Source organism: Salarias fasciatus, unplaced genomic scaffold (assembly GCF_902148845.1).
Source record: "Salarias fasciatus unplaced genomic scaffold, fSalaFa1.1, whole genome shotgun sequence".
Classification (NCBI taxonomy): domain Eukaryota; kingdom Metazoa; phylum Chordata; class Actinopteri; order Blenniiformes; family Blenniidae; genus Salarias; species Salarias fasciatus.
Window position 1 is genome coordinate 107,475 of NW_021941262.1, and position 23,560 is coordinate 131,034.

The 23,560-nt window shown below is 44.8% G+C and overlaps 1 protein-coding gene across 1 annotated transcript in view; it reads left to right on the forward strand.

The window, feature by feature from the left end:
- LOC115384619 (ephexin-1-like) overlaps nt 1–22,639 on the forward strand; it is a 55,527-nt gene extending 32,888 nt beyond the window's left edge. Inside the window, exons 13-15 of the mRNA XM_030086855.1 lie at nt 16,702–16,781; nt 19,779–19,883; nt 19,989–22,639. Coding sequence (XP_029942715.1) covers nt 16,702–16,781; nt 19,779–19,883; nt 19,989–20,248 — 445 coding nt within the window. The 3' untranslated portion in view covers nt 20,249–22,639. The remainder of the gene's footprint in view (nt 1–16,701; nt 16,782–19,778; nt 19,884–19,988) is intronic.
- The last annotated feature ends 921 nt before the right edge of the window (nt 22,640–23,560 follow it).

The window sequence follows — 23,560 nt, forward strand, 5'->3', positions numbered from 1 at the left end:
TTTAATGAAATGTGATAAAAAAAAAAAAATAGTTCTTCAAATAAAGGCCTTTTTATGAGTCTAGTTCTTTTTCTGGAAATTAAAGCTAAGCTTTTGATTTAAATGCGCTCCATTCATTGTTGTCAATTGTTTCCTGTCAAAATGTAGCACTCTATTAATCAAATATTGAATGATCACAAAACAGTCATAAAGCAGTGATATTTTACTGAATTGACAATTCTTGAACAGTCCAGTAGATGGTGCAGTTTAAATATCAACAGCTCACACATGACAGAATAAACATTTTGTTTGTTAACAAAAGTTCTATGTGACAAATAAAATTAATTTTTCTTCTTTTGCAGTCCGAACAGTGTAAAATTGAATGTCTTATAATGTATGTTTGAGTTGATGAGTTACTGCTAAATAAAAATAATAAAAAAAACTGTGGCTGAACACAATCCACAATCTAAATCTGGTGTGCCAAATTATTAATCTGCAGTGTTGGGCGAGTTACTGTCATATTTTACTAGGTACGCCATAAAAATTTAATTAATTTGTATTACATACTACTGCCTGAAACATGTAACTGAATTGTCCCTGCTTTGCATATCTGATTAAAGTATAGGTGTTTTGTTGTTGTTTTTTTTTTTTTTTTACCTCAAGTAGAAGGCAAACAAAAAAGGATTTGACAGTACATAAGTACTATCACTGATCAGGTCATATAAAATTTTATCAATCATCCTGAAAATCTGAGAAAAAAACAGCAGTGCCGACATTCTGGCTATAATGAAATTAAAATGAAGATTTATGAAGGAATAACACAAAAAGTCCAGAAAATGATGAACTGCTCAGCTAAAATAAACTCCAGTCATAAAAAATGGGAGCAAAACCAGAGAAAAAATGGAAGAAAACCGAAGATTACCATCCAAATGGATCAAAAAAAGAGGCAGAAAGAAAAAGACTGAACCAATGATCAGCTCCAGGATCATCGCAGACACTCTGGATTAACTTTGATACTGTGATAATTAAGAACCTGCAAAGTACCACTGTTGAAAAACAGACGTTTGCAAAAGAGAATACAGTTTACCAAAAAACACATCAACTGGACTATGGAGGATGAACCTATTGTGAATTAGTGAAATCAAAACTGCTTTTTTTGGGTCCAAAGGTTGTGGACAGTTTGTCAGACAATCCAAACACAGAATTCAAACCACAGTCGCTCTGAAGACGGTGAAGCAGGTGGTGCAGCATTGTGATAGTATAAGAAAATGCTACAGCTCAAACACAACAGACCTTCACAGCATGACTCACCACACCAACCTTTAGAATGCAATTTATAGTGTACAGATATCAGAATACTTTATAAAAAGTACACCACACAAACACACACCCTCCCACACCTACTTTCAAGCTAGTCATTTCTTAATTTTAATGGATAATTTCTTCCACCAATTGGCCTGGTGTGGGTTGTGTCCTCGTACGAAAGTTGCCTCCCTTTCTTAGTGAAGGCTGGAATGACGAGGTTCACCTGCCGTTCATGCAGCAGATCTGAGATGACAAGTCCCCGGTCGGCCATGACAGCATCACCAGGGCGCAGGCCATCCAGGAAGCCACAGTCTGAAGAGATAAACTTATCACTGCATCTGCCGCAGAGATAATAATAATAATAATAATAATAATAATAATAATAATAATAATAATAACAATAATAATAATAATAATTAAAGCCGCAAGCGGCATTGGTCGGGACCGAGCCTCCCCGCCGGCCCGTGACTGAGACTTCCACCCACTAACATGTAGCTGCTAGCATCTTTCATCCACTAATGGAGCTGTTAGCATATCCAATCCACTAACATAGTCCTAGGCTTTACTTTTTATTGTCTCATGCTAGCTGTTGCCAAAGCTGTCCGTCCCTGGGAGAGGGATCCCTCCATACTGTGGTTCTCCCCAAGATTTCTTCTTTTCCCACTGGGTTTTTGGAGTTTTTTCTTGCCGGATGTGAGGATCGAAGGCGGTGGTTGCTTCGTTTTGTCTCGTTACTGAATTTGACATATTAACATTATGCTTATTCACTGTTTTTATTTTTACCAATCAATGTAACATCTTGAAGCCTCTGAGGCAGCTGTTGTTGTGATGATGGGCTATACAAAAATAATATTGAATTGAATTGAATTGAATTGAACATGTAATTGTTACCATCTCCCATCCACTAACAGAGTTGTTAGCATGTCCCATCCACTAACATGGAGTTGTTAGCATCTGTCTTCCACTAACATGGAGTTGTTAGCATGTCTCATCCACTAACATGTAGCTGTTAGCATCTACCATCCACTAACATGCAGTTGTTAGCATGTCCCATTCAGTAATATGGAGCATTTAGCATCTGTCATCCACTACCATGGAGTTTTTAGCATGTCCCATCCACTAACATGTAGCTCTTAGCATCTGTCATCCATTAACGTGGAGTTAACATGTCCCATCCACTAACATGGAGCTGTTAGCATCTGTCATCCACTAACATGGAGTTGTTAGCATGTCCCATCCACTGACATATAGCTGTTAGCATCTGTAACAGTAAACTTGTTAGCATGTCCCATCCACTAACAAGTAGCTGTTAGCATCTGTCATCCACTAACATGAAGTTGTTAGCATCTCCCATGGACTAACATATAGCTCTTAGCATCTCCCATCCACTAACATGGAGTTGTTAGCTTCTTCCATCTGCTTTCACAGTCACTGAATGAAGGCACTGAGTGTCAGAGTTTGACATTGACATGACATTGTCATTTACAGCTGCTGTCAGCTGTGTAACTGCACTATACGCCCATATATGGTCATGTCCGTTAGAGTGGAGAGAGGAGAAAATTAAAGCTTCTGTTTGGGAAACAACTGCTCCTTGTTCCTTTCCTGTTTGGCAAAACGGAACAAAAAATATCACGTTTGACAGGAAAATTAGTTGTCTTTCAGTTGGTGAGGCTTTTAGAGCAGTCAGAGTTTTAGTTTGGACTGTAGAGGCCTCAGTTTGTGAGAAGCGCGAGATTTTTCCCCATCCGGCTCCATTATAACTGAGAGCAAAAAAAATGCAGAGCGCACACCTTTTCATACCGGTGAAAACATACATATAACATGATATTTTCCCTACTTATGTTACATCGTCTTGTTCTGGAGAACCTGGTGAGGCTTTCCGTGTGCTCGGTTTGTTGATAGGAGTCACGGTTTAGCCGCAGGCGCCACTTGTTCGAGGTGCTGAAAAAAGGCGACTTTTTTCCTTTTTTCCCCATTATAACGGATGAGGGCTGGAGCAAGGCAGGATTTCAGACTTCCAACTTTGAACGCTAATAAAATCCACACCGTTAGACTTTTGACAAAGTTGTTCACAACTTTTGTAGAGAAATTTGTCCTCTTTCACGTCACGTGACTCTTATGTCTGTACGACAAACGGTATCGGAGGAGATCATTTTTTCATGAGGAGTGATTTTGAGCAAAATTTTACTTTGAAAGGGAAATAGCGGACTTCCTGTTGGATTTAGGTCAGGGGTGTCAGCGCGTGAAATGTAGATCTTGATGAGACGAATGTGTGAGTGTTGGTTTGATCTCTCTACGACATTCCTGCGGGCCGTAGCGTCTGTTTTAGACGTTTTTGGGATATAGGTGGCACTAGAGACCCGATGGTGTTCGTTTTTGGATTTTATAAAATTTTTCGCCGGTCATGATGTGCGTGCCAAATTCAGTGAGTTGTCGTGCATGTTTAGGGGGTCAAATTTGCGTTTAGTTGGTAGGTCAGTATAATTAAAGCCGCAAGCGGCATTGGTCGGGACCGAGCCTTCTCGCCGGCCCACGACTGAGACGTCCTCGTACCTTCCTGGCCGAAATCCAGGTCAGTTTCAGTTTTGGTACTCTGTAAACATCCATTTTTTCGATTTTACCTAATTTTGTCCTGTAAAACGGCTTTTATTTTGAAGGAGTATTAGACTTTTATTTTGGAAAGGTAGTATATGCTGTCATTGACACTGGTTAACCCAAAATTGTCAATGTTTTTTGTTTGAAATGTCATGTTTCACCAAATTTTAATTTTTATTTTGAAAAGGTTTGAGGCTCTTATCTTGACAGTGCAGAAACCTTTTAGACCTCAATAAGACGAGGGTGTGAGTGTTGGTTTGAACTTTCTACGACATTCCTGCGGGCCATGGCAAACATTTTCGTTTTTATAGGTGGCACTAGAGAGCAGATGAGGTTAATTTTTGTATTTCATCAAACATTTCACCAGTCCGGATGTGCATGCCAAATTTGGAGAGTTTTCATGCATGTTATGGGGGTCAAATTTGAGTTTGTTTCTGTGACGAAATAATAACTAGCATGTAGCTGTTAGCATCTGTCATCTGTTAGCATTGTTCTTTGTAGCACTGTTAGCAGCTCCCATCCTTTAAAACGAAGATGTTAGCATCGCATGTATTAGCATGTAGCTGTTCGCATCTTCCATTCATTTCACTGGCAATGTTAGCATCCAATCTGCTAGCATGTAGCTGTTAGCATCTCTCATTTGTTAACATGGGTTTTTTAGCACCACTAGCATCTGTCATCCACTGACATGGAGCTGTTAGCTTCTGTCACCCACTAACATGGAGTAGTTAGCATCCCTCATCCACTCACATGGAGTTTTTAGCATTTTACATCCACTAACATGGAGTTGTTAGCATTTCCCATTCACTAATATGGAGTTGTTAGCATCTCTCAGAGTTTGATTGACAGCTGCTGTCAGCTGTGTAACTGCACTGTACGCCATATATGGTCATGTCAGCTAGAGTGGGAGAGAGGAGAAAATTAAAGTTTCTGTTTGGGAAACAACTGCTCCTTGTTCCATTCCTGTTTGGCAAAACGGAACAAAAAATATCACGTTTGATAGGAAAATTAGTTGTCTTCCAGTTGGTGAGGCTTTCAGAGCAGTCAGAGTTTTATTTTGGACTGTAGAGGCCTCAGTTTGTGAGAAACGCAAGATTTTTCCCCATCCGGCTCCATTATAACTGAGAGCAAAAAAAATGCAGAGCGCACACCTTTTCATACCAGTTAAAACGTACATATATCATGAAATTTTCCCCACTTATGTTACATCATCTTGTTCGGGAGAACCTGGTGAGGCTTTACGTGCGCTCAGCTTATCGATAGGAGTCACGGTTTAGCCACAGTCGCCACTTGTTCGAGGTGCTGAAAAAAGTCGACTTTTTTCCTTTTTTCCCCATTATAACGGAAGAGGGCCGGAGCAAGGCAGGATTTCAGACTTCCAACTTTGAACGCTAATAAAATCCACACCGTTAGACTTTTGACAAAGTTGTTCACAACTTATGCAGAGAAAATTGTCCTCTTACGTCGCGAGAATCTTATGTCTGTACGACAAACGGTCTCGGAGGAGATAATTTTTTTGCGAGGAGTGAGTTTTAGCAAAATTTTACTTTGAAAGGGAAATAGTGGACTTCCTGTTGGATTTAGGTCAGGGGTGTCAGCACGTGAATTTTAGATCTCGATGAGACGAACGCGTCAATGTTGGTTTGATCTCTCTGCGACATTCCTGCGGGCCGTGGCGCCTATTTTACTGTTTCTAGGTGGCGCTAGAGAGCAGATGAGGTGAATTTTTCCATTTTATCAAATTTTTCGCCGGTCATGATGTGCTTGCCAAATTTGGTGAGTTTTCTTGCATGTTTAGGGGGTCAAATTGGCATTTATTTGGGCGTTAGTATAATAATAGAGAACGACGACGACAATAAACGAACGAATAACAATAGAGACCTTGCGCATGGTGGCCACAGGCCACAGGCCACCATGCCCGTAGGGGCTCGGTCCCTAATAATGAAGAAGAAGAAGGAGAAACACCGGAAGAACAATAGAGACCTTGCCCGCAGGCCACCATGCCCTCCGGACTCGGTCCCTAATAATAATAATAATGCATTGGTTTTATATAGCACTTTATTGGACACTCAGAGACGCTTTACATTGCATTATTCATTCTCTCCATACTGGGTGGTGGTGAGCTAGTATTGTAGCCACAGCTGCCCTGGGGCAGGCTGACAGAGGCGAGGCTGCTAGTCTGCGCCATCGGCCCCTCCGACCACCACCAACCATTCACTCTCACAACTTTCATACTTGATGAACATCATCAGGCCACAGGGAGCAATCGCCACCAGGTGCCTGATGGTATTCTGTAGGGATGTGCGAGTACCGATACCAGTATTGGGCCGATACTGGCCTTATTTCAAAGTATGGAGTACTCATGAAGGCTACCGATACCAGATACCTGATACTCAAGGCAAGAAAATCCCAGGCGTAGTGAGCCCTCCTCACCAGCAGATGGCGGTAGTGCGACCAAATGGGATGCAAGCTGCCATTCAACATGAACGAGAAGAAGCCCTCCTCTTGGGGAGTTGGCGCTGAGCTACACTGCAGCGGGTTGATTCTCCATGAGTCTCATCCAGAGCAGAGACAACAGGATGAATCCAGAACGGCTGCTCATCTCACCAGAACTTCACCAGAGTGGAAATTCTGTTATATCAGCGAAAACGAGCCGAACTTTGCAGAATGGTAACTCTGCAAAGCTAACATTGCTGGAGGAGGCGCGCCATCTTGAATCATTTACCACGAGTAATTTATTTAAACACCTCAGAGTGAAGCCTGCGGACGAGAGTCTGACGAGAGTCTGACGCTGTTGTACTGGAAGAAAAACTCCTGCAGCAACTCGACGCAAACTCTGCAGAAGACCGAGAAACTGAAGAACAGAGATCCGAGAGCAGCACAGAGAACACCAGCAGCTCTTAGAGCCAGGCCCGGCCTTAACCGATCCGGCGCCCGAGGCAAGATTTTAGGTGGCGCCCACTTGCATTGCCAGCGTAAACTGTATACTAACAAGAGACTTGATAGATTTGTCTTTGACAATTGTTTTATTTAAAGGAAGATAATTCCCAATCAGCATCGTCAACAAGATAATAAATTATAGATGAATATATGCAAAATTTAATGAATATATGAAATACAATATGAATACCTAACATGAAGTATAAATGGTACAGAAAATGAAACATCAAGCTTCTTTCAGCAGAAGCCACTGGACCAGGAGGAGAGGCAGAGATTCTCACTGCAGCCCACATGTTGGGGTGGAGTTCTGCTTCTTCTCATGAAGGTGTAGCTGAGGGGGAGGCACCAGGAGGAGCGCTTGATTCTGAGGTGGAGGCACCAGGAGGAGCGCTTGATTCTGAGGGGGAGGCACCAGGAGGAGCGCTTGATTCTGAGGTGGAGGCACCAGGAGGAGCGCTTGATTTTGCTGCATCACCGGTGGATTGTGTTGCTGAGGTGGAGGCAGCAGCAGCAGAGGTAGTCGATGGTCCAGGGAGGATTTAGAAACTTCAGCAGCACACCTGAAAAGAGTATGAGACTCCACTGAGTACCTGATTATAAAAACACATGATTCCAAGAATAAAAAAACATATATGCACGTATGATGTTCACTATGGAGTGTATGTATAATATACAAGACACTTGTTTCTGATTTGCAAGTTCGATGTTCAGTTTATTGTCAACACAGTGGAATGCTGAACAGCACAGTGTAAAGCAGCAGTGAACTGCAGTACTGATGTTATAAAACACATCTGACTGAATGACAGCAGAGCTGATACTCACAGCAGCATCCCTCTCCTGTGATACTCTAACATTAACGATGAGCCCACAGCTATAAGATCTGGGTGGAGAAGTGACTATTACCAGCAGGGCCAGCGTTAGCTCCCCAGATGGCAAATAAAACCTTTAAAAGAAGAATGGAAGAAAATGTAAACGCCGTCTGAAATGATCTAGTATAAATGTCCCCGAGGAACGTAAGCTGAGAATACCAGTGGTTATCTACATGATCTACATTGTTTTCCACAACAACAAGCCCCTCCACATTATTGATACTATTTATTGATTTTTGACTAGCAGCCATGTAGCTTAATCCAGGTTAACGTCACGTTCTGCAGCAGAGACATAATTTCATGCAGATTACCTCTGTCTTTCTCTCGTTTCTCCTCCTCGTTTTCTTGTTTTTTCTTCCCGGGCCACCGGGACAGTTGTGTTCGTTTTGACATCTGTTCATACGCTGAGAGGACGTCCAGAAACATCATGGAGTGAATCAGGAAGGTGATGGGGAGGAGGGGGCGAGCAGCTGGGGGGCGCGCACGACTCAGTAAATAATATGGTGAACTACTGGAATTAATTAAATGTCTTTGCTTAAGAGTACAACAACTACTTAGAAAAGCTAGACCTTTTCTTCTTTCCCATTTGTGCGCTGGCGCCCCCTGATGGACGGCGCCCTCAGCATCTGCCTGGCTCTGCTTAGAGCAACTCTTAAAACTCAGGGGTTGTTCTGTCTTTGACTTTAGTTCATAAAAAATCACTAAAATGAGAACATTAAAAACTTTAGTTCATGTAAAGTGTAAAACTCAGAGAAAACTGTTTTATCTTGCACTTTAGTTCATTTAAAAAAACGTTAAAATAAGTTCATTTAAAAAAGTGTATCATTTAGAGTTGTTTGTTTACATCTTGTCCTACAGGTCATTTAAAAAAAAAACTTAAAGCTCAGAGAAATTGTTTTATCTTGCACTTAATTTCATTTGAAAGAGTGTAAAACTCAAAGAGTTGTTTTATTTTTCAGACAATTATTTTGGACTTAAACATTGTGGCTGTGCTGCATTTTTTTTTTAGAAATAAAAGTCATTTTCCAAAAATCATCTGTCATTGCAATATTTTAAATTTTATGTATCAAAAGTATCGGTATGAGTATCGGTATCAGTGAGTACTGAAGATGAAGTACTCGTACTTGGTATCGGCCTGAAAAAAGTGGTATCGAACATCCCCAGTATTCTGACCACAATAATGACTGTAGGAAGCCCCCTGGAGTCCAGGTTGTGTGGTTTCTGAAGAGCCGTCTCAGAACAGTCAATCACCCAGCAGGTGATGCTCTTTAAAACACTGTGACATTGTCTCTCCGGGCTGCCACACAATGTAAGACCTCAACTTCTCCTCCGTGACGTCCAGCCATGCAGAGACGATCCTGCTGATCCAGACTGTGACACACCGAACCTCTCAGGTCCTCCTGCACGGGGTTCTGCCGGAGCTTCAGGAGGGTCATCAGGATCTGGAAGGTGATGGCGTGGTCTTTGGTTAGTTGATCTGTTAAAAAGTTAAAAGTGTCCAGAGGGAGACCAGTGTAGACGAGGCAGGGATGGTCAGAGTGTTGGATGCAGCTGGATGCTGCTGGACACTGTGTGGCTGGATGACCCTGGACCGGCTGGTAGAGAACAGGACTTCCAGCTCGGTCCTGGTCTGACAGAGGAAGGCAGGAGGCAGCAGGTCCAGCCTGCAGCTCGCCGTCTGGCTGCAGGACTTTCACTCCCAGCAGTGGTTGATGCATCTGAGGAAAAAGAATGATGGGTATATTTCAGGTATGATGTTACAAAAGCACCGTATCAGACAAGTCCCCAAATAACATGAAATATTTTTTTTTTCCCACCTAACCCTAAATATTTTGTAGATGTTTTGTCAATGATCATGTGTTTCCTACCTGGTGGGATAGAAATAATATATAGATGTAAAAGGTGTGTAAAAAGGCTGAGTGCATCTTCTCATGTGATGTGTGGATGCTTACACAAAACAGTACGTCTGTAATCCAGTTACTCTTGGGACAATAATGACATTTTATGTCACAATAAAATTGCACTTGAGTTTTATCTTTTTACTTCAGTAAGATATCTGTCACTAAAAGCCAACAGAAGTCCACTTCATTTAATTTGAAATAAATAAGGAAATATTAATACCTTTGACTTTTACTAGTAATATTATTTTTTTGACATAGATCATATCATAGTTACCGTTGTGCTAGTAGAAGTTGTGGCTGAGTCTCTGCCTGGGAGGACACTGCTGTATCACTCTGCTGTATCACTCTGCTGCATCACTCTGCTGCATCACTCTGCTGCATCACTCTGCTGCATCACTCTGCTGCATCACTCTGCTGTATCACTCTGCTGCATCACTCTGCTGCATCACTCTGCTGTATCACTCTGCTGCATCACTCTGCTGTATCACTCTGCTGTATCACTCTGCTGCATCACTCTGCTGCATCACTCTGCTGCATCACTCTGCTGCATCACTCTGCTGTATCACTCTGCTGCATCACTCTGCTGCATCACTCTGCTGTATCACTCTGCTGTATCACTCTGCTGTATCACTCTGCTGCATCACTCTGCTGTATCACTCTGCTGCATCACTCTGCTGCATCACTCTGCTGTATCACTCTGCTGTATCACTCTGCTGTATCACTCTGCTGCATCACTCTGCTGTATCACTCTGCTGCATCACTCTGCTGTATCACTCTGCTGTATCACTCTGCTGTATCACTCTGCTGTATCACTCTGCTGCATCACTCTGCTGTATCACTCTGCTGTATCACTCTGCTGCATCACTCTGCTGTATCACTCTGCTGCATCACTCTGCTGCATCACTCTGCTGTATCACTCTGCTGTATCACTCTGCTGTATCACTCTGCTGCATCACTCTGCTGCATCACTCTGCTGCATCACTCTGCTGTATCACTCTGCTGTATCACTCTGCTGCATCACTCTGCTGTATCACTCTGCTGCATCACTCTGCTGCATCACTCTGCTGCATCACTCTGCTGTATCACTCTGCTGCATCACTCTGCTGCATCACTCTGCTGTATCACTCTGCTGTATCACTCTGCTGTATCACTCTGCTGCATCACTCTGCTGTATCACTCTGCTGCATCACTCTGCTGCATCACTCTGCTGTATCACTCTGCTGTATCACTCTGCTGTATCACTCTGCTGCATCACTCTGCTGTATCACTCTGCTGCATCACTCTGCTGTATCACTCTGCTGTATCACTCTGCTGTATCACTCTGCTGTATCACTCTGCTGCATCACTCTGCTGTATCACTCTGCTGTATCACTCTGCTGCATCACTCTGCTGTATCACTCTGCTGCATCACTCTGCTGCATCACTCTGCTGTATCACTCTGCTGTATCACTCTGCTGTATCACTCTGCTGTATCACTCTGCTGCATCACTCTGCTGCATCACTCTGCTGCATCACTCTGCTGCATCACTCTGCTGTATCACTCTGCTGTATCACTCTGCTGTATCACTCTGCTGCATCACTCTGCTGCATCACTCTGCTGTATCACTCTGCTGTATCACTCTGCTGCATCACTCTGCAGCGGTCCAGTGTTCTCCAACATGCCAACGGAGGTTGTTGTCATTTCTGAAACAGCTCCTGCAGTTTACTGTTATTAACCCTGTCACAAGCTAATGCTAATTCCTGGAGCAATAAAAAAATTGATTCTGACCAAACTGCAGTCAGAACAAAATTTAAAAAAAAAACAGAGAGAGGATCTTTGATGGCAGAGCGAGGTCTCTAGTGGAAACAGAACTTTGGTAGAATCACTGTAGCTGCTCTGACAGTGACCTATGCAAGCTGTGTGTTTAGTTTATTCAATGTCTGTGGTGTTTCCATCGCCATGAGGAGCCCTGACATTTTTGACATTATCTACACAAACCAAGGATAATCATTACGCTATCATTTACAGTGTTTATTATCCCAACTCTAACAGCAGCAGTTATTTAACATATGATTAGTTACCTGCGTGTCTCTCCAGCTTCCGTCGTGGCTTCTTTAACTCAGCCTTGTAGCCCGGGTGTCTCTGGATAAGGATGAAGTGGTGAGGGATGAAGTGGTGAGGGATGAAGTGGTGAGGGATGTAGGTCCACAAAATGACAGGAGAACACATCCGGACGCTTTGGTGGCTTTTTTTAATTGAGCGCCTTGAGCCAGCAGCGGAGGTCTTCTTCTTTGGACGAGGCGGGTGGAGTTTAAAGGCTGGTCTGCAGCGTTCACATCTATCAGTCCATGCTCCAAACAATTCCGAGAGAGAGAGAGCTTCATCTTTCCCCAGTTGTTGTGGCTCCACGGACAGCGGAAGTGATGCCAAACATGTTAAAATCGCTTAAAAGAACAGTTAAAAGTAGCTAAAGTAGCGAGAGGACTCGATGTTATTGTAATGCAAAGCCGGTCAACTGCTCTCAGAAATTGCGCCGCCCAGCAGCACTTCCTGAATAAGGTGAATAGAATGGAACTGTACTTTAATACACCAAACAAAGTAGTTCATTTTTATCAACAATAAAAAATGTAGAAAAGTGTGATGAGCAGGGAGACTATGGCTCTGGCCCCCCAAAAAATGAAGCGCAGTGAAAAAGCTAGGACTCTGCATGTATGTGGAGAGCTGCAAACATTAAAAAAAAAAAAATCACCACAGAAAATAGAAGTTTTTTTTGCCCAGGTTTTTAAAAATTTATTTTAGACATTTATTTTTCCTTTACTTTGATGAATTCACCAACAACAAAATCTGAATAGAAACAGTTCTGTTTTTTTTGTTTTTTTTTTTTTTTGGAGGGGGGGGATTCTCAAGTTCAGAGGCAATATGCTAATGAGAGAGGCTAGAAGTAACACATGAATTCAGACAAATCTGAGAGGCAACCATGAAAAATTAGTGTTTGCATACTGCAGAATGCTCATGCAAGAAATGCTTTCCTTCTTTTCTGTCCATCCATCCATCCATTTTCTACCGCTTATCCGGGGCCGGGTCGCGGGGGCAGCAGTCTCAGCAGGGATGCCCAGACTTCCTGTCCCCAGACACTTCCTCCAGCTCCTCTGGGAGGATCCCAAGGCGTTCCCAGGCCAGCCGAGAGACATAGTCTCTCCAGCGTGTCCTGGGTCTTCCCCGGGGTCTCCTCCCGGTGGGACATGCCCGGAACTCCTCCCCAGGGAGGCGTCCAGGAGGCATCCTGAACAGATGTCCGAGCCACCTCAGCTGATTCCTCTCGATGTGGAGGAGTAGCGGCTCTACTCCGAGCTCCTCCCTGGTGACTGAGCTCCTCCCCCTGTCTCTAAGGGAGTCCAGCCACCCTACGGAGGAAGCTCATTTCGGCCGCTTGTATCCGGGATCTTGTCTTTTCGGTCATGATCCAAAGTTCATGACCATAGGTGAGGGTGGGAACGTAGATTGACCGGTAAATCCAGAGCTTCGCCTTTCGGCTCAGCTCCTTCTTCACCACAACGGACCGATACAACGACCGCATCACTGCAGCCGCTGCACCGATCCGCCTGTCAATCTCACCTCCATCCGTCCCTCACTCATGAACAAGACCCCAAGATACTTAAACTCCTCCACCTGGACCAGAGTCTCTCCACCAACCTGGAGGGGGCAAGCCACCTTGTTCCGGTTGAGGACCATGGCCCCAGATTTGGAGGTGCTGATCCTCATTCCTGTCGCTTCACACTCGGCTGCGAACCGCCCCAGTGCATGCTGTAGGTCTGGGTTCGATGAAGCCAACAGAACAACATCATCTGCAAAAAGCAGAGATGAAATCCTGTGGTCCCTGAACCGGACCCCCTCCGGCCCCTGGCTGCACCTAGAAATTCTGTCCATAAAGATTATAAACAGAACCGGTGACAAAGGGCAGCCCTGCCGGAGTCCAACATGCACCGGGAACAGGTCTGACTTACTGCCGGCAATGCGGACCAGACTCCTACTCTGGTCCTACAGAGACCGGACGGCCCTTAACAAGGGGCCCCGGACTCCGTATTCTTGAAGCCCCCCCCCCACAAGACACCACGAGGGACGCAGTCGAACACCTTCTCCAAGTCCACTAAACACATGTGGACTGGTTGGGCGAACTCCCACGAACCCTCGAGCACCCTATGGAGGGTCTAGAGCTGGTCCACTGTTCCACGACCAGGACGAAAACCGCATTGTTCCTCCTGAATCCGAGGTTTGGCTATCAGTCAAATCCTCCTCTCCAGTACCCTGGAGTAGACTTTCCCAGGGAGGCTGAGGAGTGTAATCCCCCTATAGTTGGAGCACACCCTCCAGTCCCCTTTTTTAAACAAGGGGACCACCACCCCGGTCTGCCAATCCAGAGGTACTGTCCCCGACCGCCACGCGATGTTGCAGAGACGTGTCAACCAAGACAGTCCCTGCACATCCAGAGACTTAAGGTACTCAGGGCGAATCTCGTCCACCCCCGGTGCCTTGCCACCGAGGAGCTTGCCAACCACCTCGGTGACTTCAGCTCGGGTGATGGACGAGTCCACCTCTGAGACCTCAGTCTCTGTTTCCTCCACGGAAGATGTGGCGACGGGATTGAGGAGGTCCTCAAAGTATTCCTTCCACCGTCCTATGATATCCCCAGTTGAGGTCAGCAACTCCCCACCTCCACTGTAAACAGTGTTTGCGGAGACCTGCTTTCCCCTCCTGAGGCGCTGGACGGTTTGCCAGAATTTCTTTCAGGCCGACCGATAGTCCTCCTCCATGGCCTCCCCGAACTCCTCCCAGACCCGAGTTTTTGCCTCCACAACCACTCGGGCTGCAGTTCGCTTGGCCTGCCGGTACCCGTCAGCTGCTTCTGGAGTCCCACGAGCCGACAAGGCTCGATAGGACTCCTTCTTCAGATTGACGGCAGCCCTTACTTCCGGTGTCCACCACCGGGTTCGGGGTTGCCACCACGACAAGCACCTTATGACCACAGCTCCGGGCAGCTGCTTCGACAATGGAGGTGGAGAACATGGTCCACTTGGACTCAATGTCCCCAGCTTCCCTCGGGACATGAGAGAAGCTCTCCTGGAGGTGGGACTTGAAAATCCTGCTGACAGAGGGTTCCACCAGACGTTCCCAGCAGCCCTGTGCTCCAACATGATTTTTGTTATGGACAAACTGTGACTAGCACAGAAGTCCAATGACAGAACACCACTCGGATTCAGATCAGGGAGGCCGTGGGTCCCAATCACCCGCTTCCAGGTCTCACTGTCGCTCCCCACGTGGGCGTTGAAGTCCCCCAGTAGAACAATGGAGTCCCCAGTCGGAGCACTGTCCAGCACCCCTCCCAGGGACTCCAAGAAGGCCGGGTACTCTACACTGCTGTTCGGCCCGTAAGCCGAGACAACAGTGAGGCACCTGTCCCCGACCTGAAGGCGTAGGGATGCAACCCTCTCGTTCACTGGGGTGAACTCCAACCTGAGCTGAGCTGTGGGGCTACAAACCCACACCAGCCCGCCGCCTCTCACCTCGGGCAACGCCAGACAAGTGGAGAGTCCAGCCCCTCTCGAGAGATTGGGTTCCAGAGCCCAGGCTATGTGTGGAGGTGAGCCCGACTATATCTAGCCGGTACCTCTCAACCTCCCTCACAAGCTCGGGCTCCTCCCCTGCCAACGAGGAGACATTCCATGTCCCGAGTGCCAGTCTCTGTGTCTCAGGATCGGGTCGCCGGGCACCCTGCCGTTGGCTGCCACCCAATGCACATTGCACCTGGCCCCTACGGTTCCCTTGGTGGGTGGTGAGCCCACCGGAGGTCAGACCCACGTTGTCCCTTCGGGCTGAGCCCGGCCGGGCCCCGTGGATAAAGGCCCGGCCACCAGGCGCTCGCTTACAAGCCCAAACCCCAGGCCTGGCTCCAGGGGGATACAGTTAGGTCGGCACCAATCCATGTCGGCCCTGGCCAACTCGGCACCTTAGCAACTCGTAGCTCAGGTACTCGGTTCAAACAGATCGTCATAAAACTGTGCAAATTGTCGCGCCGCAGCCGGCATCGTGATTACAAAAAAAAGAGGCTTTTGGCCAAGTTGGTAAGCAGCTTACAGTCAAGTCGGCACCGACCAACTCGGCCACTTGAGAGCCCCCCCCCGGCGAGGCCGACTTGGCTAGATGCCAATTTGGCTTGATGCTGATTTGACAGTATCCCGGGGGAGGTGCCGAGTTGGCCAGGGATGACTTGGATTGGTGCCGACCTGACTGTAATCCGCTTCAGGGTGGGGCCCCGGCTGCGCTATACCGGGCGGCGTCACAACCGTTGTTGTTTTCCTACTCATAAGGGCTTTTTTTTCTGCTTCTTTTCTGCTTCTCCTCTTATGAAAGACTAACACCTAGACTTCTATTTTCACATTATAAAAACATCACAATGCAGCTTTATCGCAAAAATCATTACAGAAACAAATTTTGAAAGCAAAACGTTAACAGCATTTTCTTTCTCTTCAATAATGACAGATCCTCAATTAAGTACTTAAGTTTCTTCAAATGTTTTGTTCAAGTCCCTGTTGCCTTGTTGTTTCAGGTTTTTGCCCCCCTTGCAGTATATCAAGAGTTCTGACTTTGGCCTTGAAGTCTTAGATCACTGCAGCACATTAAATGAGCCATATGTTCACCAATGGAAGTTTACACATGATCACAGTGTCTTGGTAGTGGTACGAGAAAGACCCTGTTGGTGCAATGCTGGGCTTTAGACTGGACTGGCCTTTGGACTTTGGTCAAGTCTATGTGCTTTCAGTCTGATGTCTGAAATTTTCACGTTAACAAATTTGGGTCAGACTGCACTGCGGTTTTGACATACAGATTTCTCTGCTGCCCTTCAAGTCCACCTCATTCTTGACCATATTAACGACCTCAATGCATATTGTTTCATATGAATCAAACATAGAAAGTAGACACTATTATTACACCTCACCCTTTAGAAGTCCTCACTTGTGTTATCAAGTGAAGTGTTCAAGTTATTAAAACAACTTGAACACAGTTTAACCATACCAGATTTTTTCTTTACTGCATGAGGAGCATTTTTTTCTAATCAGTGGTATTTTGTGGATAGGAGTGATAAGCTTCGATGGATATGTGCACTCACTCCTAACCGCCGTACACGCTTCATGTCGACCAGTGCCCACCAAGCAGGTGAGAAAAATGTCACTCCAATCCTGTCATGTTCCTTTTACTTTAGCAAAGGCCTGTAGCTGGATTAACAGCCCACCACCTCTTGATTTCTGAATTGACTCACCCAGACAATCTACGTCCTACAAAGCAGGTTATCAACTTGGTAATTCAATTCAAACAGTTCCAATTTTGATCAGTACATGTGCACATAAAAAGGGTGGAATCTGACCTGGCCTGACCAATCACAAATCCTGTGGAGCAGTTTCTGTAACCACAGAGGAGACAATTATTCGCCAAAGATTTGAAGAATTCAAACATTTCATCTAGGACTAAAGCAACACTGTTGCTGCAACAAAAACCAGGAAGGATTTCTGGCAGAGCCAGTTGCCAGTTGGCAATAGCCAACTCTGTGTGAATTGTGTCACTTGGTGAAATTCTAAAAATTCGTTGGACAATCTGTGTGTTTACATGGGACTTTTTATTCCTCTATAAATCCTAATAAAGCCTAATTCAACTCTAAAATGACCATTTAAATGCCTAAAAACTTTATTCAGAATGAAATTTTGACCTGAACAGATTGGCGGGTTGATTCTCTTTCAGAAGCAGAATTATCTGCTAATTAGACGACTTCATCCTGGTCGTTCTGTTCTGTCGTGATGACACAATATTCCAAGATGCCGGCTCGCAGACGGCGTTCTGACTCGTATGGAGACGATATATTTAACGGCAGTTGTATAGGAATTGGATATAATGAAACGAGTGGATCGGCGAGCGCTCAACCAGGACATTTTCAAAGCTGCAGCGTCAAAGTTAATTGAGAAAGAGAGAAGAGAAAAACACTGTTTAGTTCCTGGAGATCTCACGGCCACCCCGTCCAATCAGAACGCTTCACAGACCCTGGCGTGAAAGATAGGTTTACCTGGTTTTCCCCATGTAAACACCAAGATCATGAATATAATTCTGAATTGCTTAATTCAGAATCAACCAATTCTGAATTAAAAACACCCTGGGACCACAATCTACGTTACCTCTTGTCTCATGTCTTGGACACGAGACAAGCCTAGACAGACTTGGCAGGCCCAAACAAGTTTGGAGGGTCTGTAGGGAACGTCTGGCAGAACCCTCCCTCTATCAGCAGGCTTTCCGATTTCCACCTCCGGGAGAGCTTCTCCCAGATCCTGGGGGAGGCTGAGAGCATTGAGACTGAGTGGACCATGTTCTCCACTTCCATTGTGGTCTCAAGGTCTCTGCCAAACCATCCAGCATCTCAGGAGCTTTCCTCTCTTGAGGCACAGGTCTTCACCAAAACGAGCTGCCGACCTCCACTGGGGATATTATCAGGTGGTGGACGGAAGGACCTCCTCAATCCCGTCCTCTGTGGAGGAAGCAGAGGTCTCAGAGGTGGACTCGTCCATCACCAAGCTGAAGACACCGAGGTGGTTGGTAAGCTCCTCGGTGACAAGGCACCGGGGGTGGACGAGATTTGCCCTGAGTACCTTCAGTCTGGGGATGCATTCATTCATTCATTATTTATTTCATTCTTTGAAAAAAAATGAAAAGGAGCAGAAAGAAGTAAAACTTATCGTGTCTGCCCCTACCAACACAAAATAATTGACAAAGCAATAGTTTACATCAAGAGTTGATTCTAAACATAACCATTTCACAAGAAGATCTTTACAAAATCAACATAATCAAAATCAACATATAATAATTTCAATAATTAATTAAGTAGCATCATATCTTTTTAATAATTGTTCTTTTAAACATTTCTTGAAAGTATAAATAGACTGAGACATTTTAATTTTACAGTCAAGCTTGTTCCAGAAACTGATTCCTTGGATTGTGCTGCAGCTTTCTTTAGGTTTGGTTCTTGACTCTGATAATGAAAAGGAAAAGCGATGTGCAGGACTGTGTTGGTGCAGCCGCGACTCCTCCACATCCAGACTAGTGGGGTGACTCAGAATCATTCTCCATGTTCAGTGTCTCCTGGCCATTCTTGTCTACTATCTTGTGACAATCATGTCTTGTTTTTGATTGGATGGCGAGTGTGTCAGCACATGCCCCAAATTCTTGCTCTTTTCCTGAACTCTTCAGTCTTTTTGCTGTTTCTGCCCACAGATATGTTCGATGTGTGTTACTGAGGTTGTTCACAGTTGTATTTAGGATTGAACTTGTGCAGACACAGGGAGAAAACAGGCAAGGAGGTTTGTGTGACTGATTAATTGCACTTCTCCAAAAAAAAAAAAAAAAAAAAAAAAATCATCTATTGTTAATTCTCATGTGTGCTGCTTTGCTAAAATCAGAAAATGCCCCACGTGGGCCACACGGTGGTGCAGTGGTCAGCGCTTATGCCTCACAGCAAGAAGGTCCTGGGTTCAAATACCGGCTGGGGCTCGGGCCTTTCTGTGTGGAGTTTGCATGTTCTCCCCGTGTGTGTGTGTGTGGGTTCTCTGGCTTCCTCCCACGGTCCAAAAACATGCATGTCAGGTTAATTGGTCACCCTAAATTGCCCCTAGGTGTGAATGTGTGAGTGAATGGTTGTACGTCTGTACATGTCAGCCCTGCCACAGCCTGGAGACCTGTCCAGGGCGACCCCGCCTTCGCCTGTCCAGGGCGACCCCGCCTTCGCCTGTCCAGGGCGACCCCGCCTTCGCCTGTCCAGGGCGACCCCGCCTTCGCCTGTCCAGGGCGACCCCGCCTTCGCCTGTCCAGGGCGACCCCGCCTTCGCCTGTCCAGGGCGACCCCGCCTTCGCCTGTCCAGGGCGACCCCGCCTTCGCCCACAGCAGCTGGGATCGGCTCCAGCCACCCGCCACCCCGAAAGGGAGAAGCAGTAGATAATGAATGAATGAAAATGCCTTATTTCAAAAACAGGAACATGTTGCTGCTTCTCTCAGTGTCTGTTCAATAGTGTTTTTCTCTTAATTTTTTTTGCTTGTTGTCTCTCCTTTCTGTTTTTTCTGCTTCAGACTGTCTTGGCTTTGCAGACTGGAGATGTGACTCCATGATTGTTGTTCAGACTCTCCACAGGTGCAGTGCATTCAGTCATACACAGCTCAGGAACCTGATGAACTTTCAACTGAGATGGCGGACGTTATGAGCCTTCTTGAGAGAACAACTGATGGTGTGGATTACTGCTGCTGTTTGTAATTACAGAACAGAAATAAAAAGGAGGCTTGTGGCTGGAATCTTCAGCATTGTTACAGAATGTGATCTCTTTTCATCCCAGGCTGGATGATGGGTGAAAGGCTCCATGATGGCGAGAGAGGCTGGTTCCCAAGTCGAGTAGTGGAGGAGATTCATAGCAAAGAGGTCCGAGCTCAAAACCTGAGAGAAGCCTTCAAGATTCATCTGGCCCAGGATGGTGGAGCAGGTCTGCAGAGTGGAACCAGAGGTGGCTTAAGAGGAAGACGCACCCCGAAAGCGTCCAGCCTCTCCGGTACTCATACCGATCAGATGGGGAACTGGAGTGAAGCAGTGAATCAGTAATAGCCCAGTATGTGTTCATCAACAAGACAAGTATCCAAATTAATGTGGAATGTTACCCATGTTCTGCATGTTTTATTAATATTACGGACTCTATTAAAAGATGCAATATTAATTTTGGAGACCAGAGAAGAGCGTTTACACAGGAGAGATTTCGAGTTCTGCTCCAACACTTAACACTAAAACGACCCACAGCCACGTCTGGACCACCACAGTCTCCTCTGTGTGACAGGAGAACACGTTCTGTCTGAGCTTCATACCAATTTCACACTCTGTACGCCAAATATCTTTCAGAGTTTTTCTTAATTTTTCTAGAAAAGCATCAGATAAACACACATTTTCAAAACGCGTTTTCAGGTGATTGTTTCAAAAATTGGAAAAAAAAAAACTATTTACTGCTCACTGCAACAAGAGTACACGTTTGGCATGCTCTTGGAAATGTTTCTGTTTGCTTTTTTTCAAGTTTCAGGTTTTGTTTGCTTGAGCAGATTTTTGTTGGAAGAGGGAAATCTAATTTTACCTGTGATTGTTTCTGGGTAATGCATTTCTTCAGTGCAGCTGGTTGGCCGTCGTCATGATCAAGACATTTTTTAACTTAAATGCATTAGTCTTAGTAGTCATTTTACTACTGTAATTTATTGTCTTGTAAAATTGCACTGTAAATGAGAATTATCTTTCATCTCTGAGTGTGTGACACAAGAGGTTATTTTTTCATAAGATGAAACATGCTGACACTTTTGTGTGGACTGTGGCAGACTGGCTGGTACGGAGGTACGCCTGAACAGTCCCAAATCAATCTGCCTACTGTCAACGACGACGTGAGATGTACCAGCCAATTTTGCTTCCCACGACAGTGCGTCGTCCGTTGTGAAAGGGGTTGCCACTTCTTTCGTACCATCGTATAATGCAGTCCGTTGCTGAAGCCATCTGCAGACCTCGGTGGACTCAGTGCGTCAGCTGGAAGGGCTGTACGGGGCAGGCCACGGCGGGAGTGGATTCAAAGGTCAACTGGATGGCCGCATGTGGTGATTTTAATCGCTGCGCTTCATTTTACCTTGCCATCTTTCAACCACCCCACTTTTGCTTACGCTGAGGATTGTTGTTTAATCTATCCAGCTTACAATATTGTGTTTGTTGTGACAAGTGTGATTACAAGTTTAAGAACATTAACATCTTTACATCACTGAGTTACAAATAAATATACATTATTAATTACACTTACACTGCTTGAGTTAGGAAGAGATGCTCATGAATCAATATAATCTGCAGTAAGGCTACATTAAGGCTACACGTTGGGGGAACATGTTTGAAAGATCGCTGCTGATCTGCTCCATGCTTTGTGTGTACTGTATGTGATTGAATGGATGCACAGTGCTGCAGTGACTGATAGATGATTAGTGTCTGTCCATTTTTTTTTTTTTTTTGCGTTTGCTTCTTCTCTATCTAAAGGACATATTTTCTGCACTGTTGCTGCATTGAGAAACTCAGTTTGCTGGTCAAACAAAATTGACTGTCAGATGTAAGGAATGAAAACATTTTCAAGTTTGTTTTTTTTTATTTCTTACCAAAAGTTGAACAACAACTTCAAAGTTGTGAGTGCTCTAAATTACAGTTAATATAACTTCAAAACAGAATGTCTTTGATTTGAATTGCTGCTTGGTGAAGTGATGAGTGCCAGTGATATTCATGTGTTAATTGCATTTCCAGGTTGATTTATTTCTGGAAAGTGCTAAACCCCGGCGTGGTGGTTCAAGCCAAAGGCCATATTTCAACTGAGGTGGTCAGATCTTCTGAACGTGTCAGAGTCTTCACAATAGATTTCTCTTCAGCACTTTGGTTTGGTTGTACACTCAGCTGAGCTATGGCTTTTTTTCTGTTAGTTTGAACCAGCTACATATGCTTCGTGCCACCAGAGGGCATATCGGAACTGTATTGAGGAGCACATTAGTAGTGTAATTAAAATAGTATGTTGCTAAATGTACATTCTACTTTGATGCTTGTTTTTGGATAAAGACTAAAGCATTTAAAAAAAACAATAAATAAAAGATTAATTTTCAAGACACAAACTTCAACTCTGAAGTTCATCATTTTTGCTCCAGTGTCATAAAGCACAAATGCGATGTGCAGAGAACCGGGACTTGGTCAGTCACTACCTGTATTACTTTAAGAGGACTAATGGTTGTTTAATTAAATGTTTGTACCATGAACATATGTACCATGCACATACAGTATAAAGTGCTCAAGCATTCAACTAATGAAGGTAATGATCTATTGAAACAAAATTCCATCTCAGCAGTGAGCATGCTGCATATGAAGTATATAAAGCAAATTATAATAATGTGGAAATAATATACATGTTCTATTTAAATAAATAAGTACCAACATGTCAAGTGTTAAAAGTGAATTTCATTTTTTGCGAGTGCGGGCCTACAGAAAAGCGCTGTGAAGTGGTATCTCTTTCATGCAATTTTTTTTTCTGTTTTAAGCTTACTTTTGTTTATTGAGGGTCTTTCATTTTCAGGCAATTCTCTCTCTCTCTCTTTATTTTCTCTCGGTGCATGCTGGGAGTGAGTGGCTGCAGGAGTGTGTGAGTGTGCCATTTGTCACATTTTTCTTTTGATTGTTTTTCTGTTTTGTTAAGTTGTTAATGTTCACTCTCACCTTCGTTTATTAATCACAGAGCACATTCTGTAAAGGTGCTGTAGGCAGGATTTGGCATCTCCGCCATCTTGCTTAGGGTTACCTAAGCAAGATGGCGATTTGACCCATCTGAGAGGGCGATTTGAAAGCCAGCACAGCCAATCCTGTCCTGTTTTCTCTGACATTACGCCCTTGCGCAAGTTAAGCCCCTCCCACAAGAATGTGCGACGAATGCCCCTCGACCAATCACGGTTAGAGCCTCAGGGGCTCTTCTGATTGGTCAAAGATACCTGGAGCTGTCGAGATTCCTTTTCAGCTCAGAACAGAGACAGATGAAACGCTGCGCCCTCGCAGTAGAGCAGTTATGCTACACTCCTAAAGGATTATCAATGGATACTCTAACATTTATTCCAAAGAAAACAGAAAAATGAGCATTGACTAGCAAAATCCTGCCTACAGCAGCTTTAATCTGTTTCTGGGTTTCTGTTTTGGGTTTTTGCAGTCTCTGTTTGGGGGGGGATCGGGCTCCCCCACCAAACATCTGACGTCAGGAAGACGCGCAGATCAGGTCATTATTGGGTCGATCAGTCAAAGACCATATCTGGACGTCCGCAGAATGTACAAAATGGATCCAAGATTCAGACGTCAGTATTGGACCTTTTTTGATGTCATAAT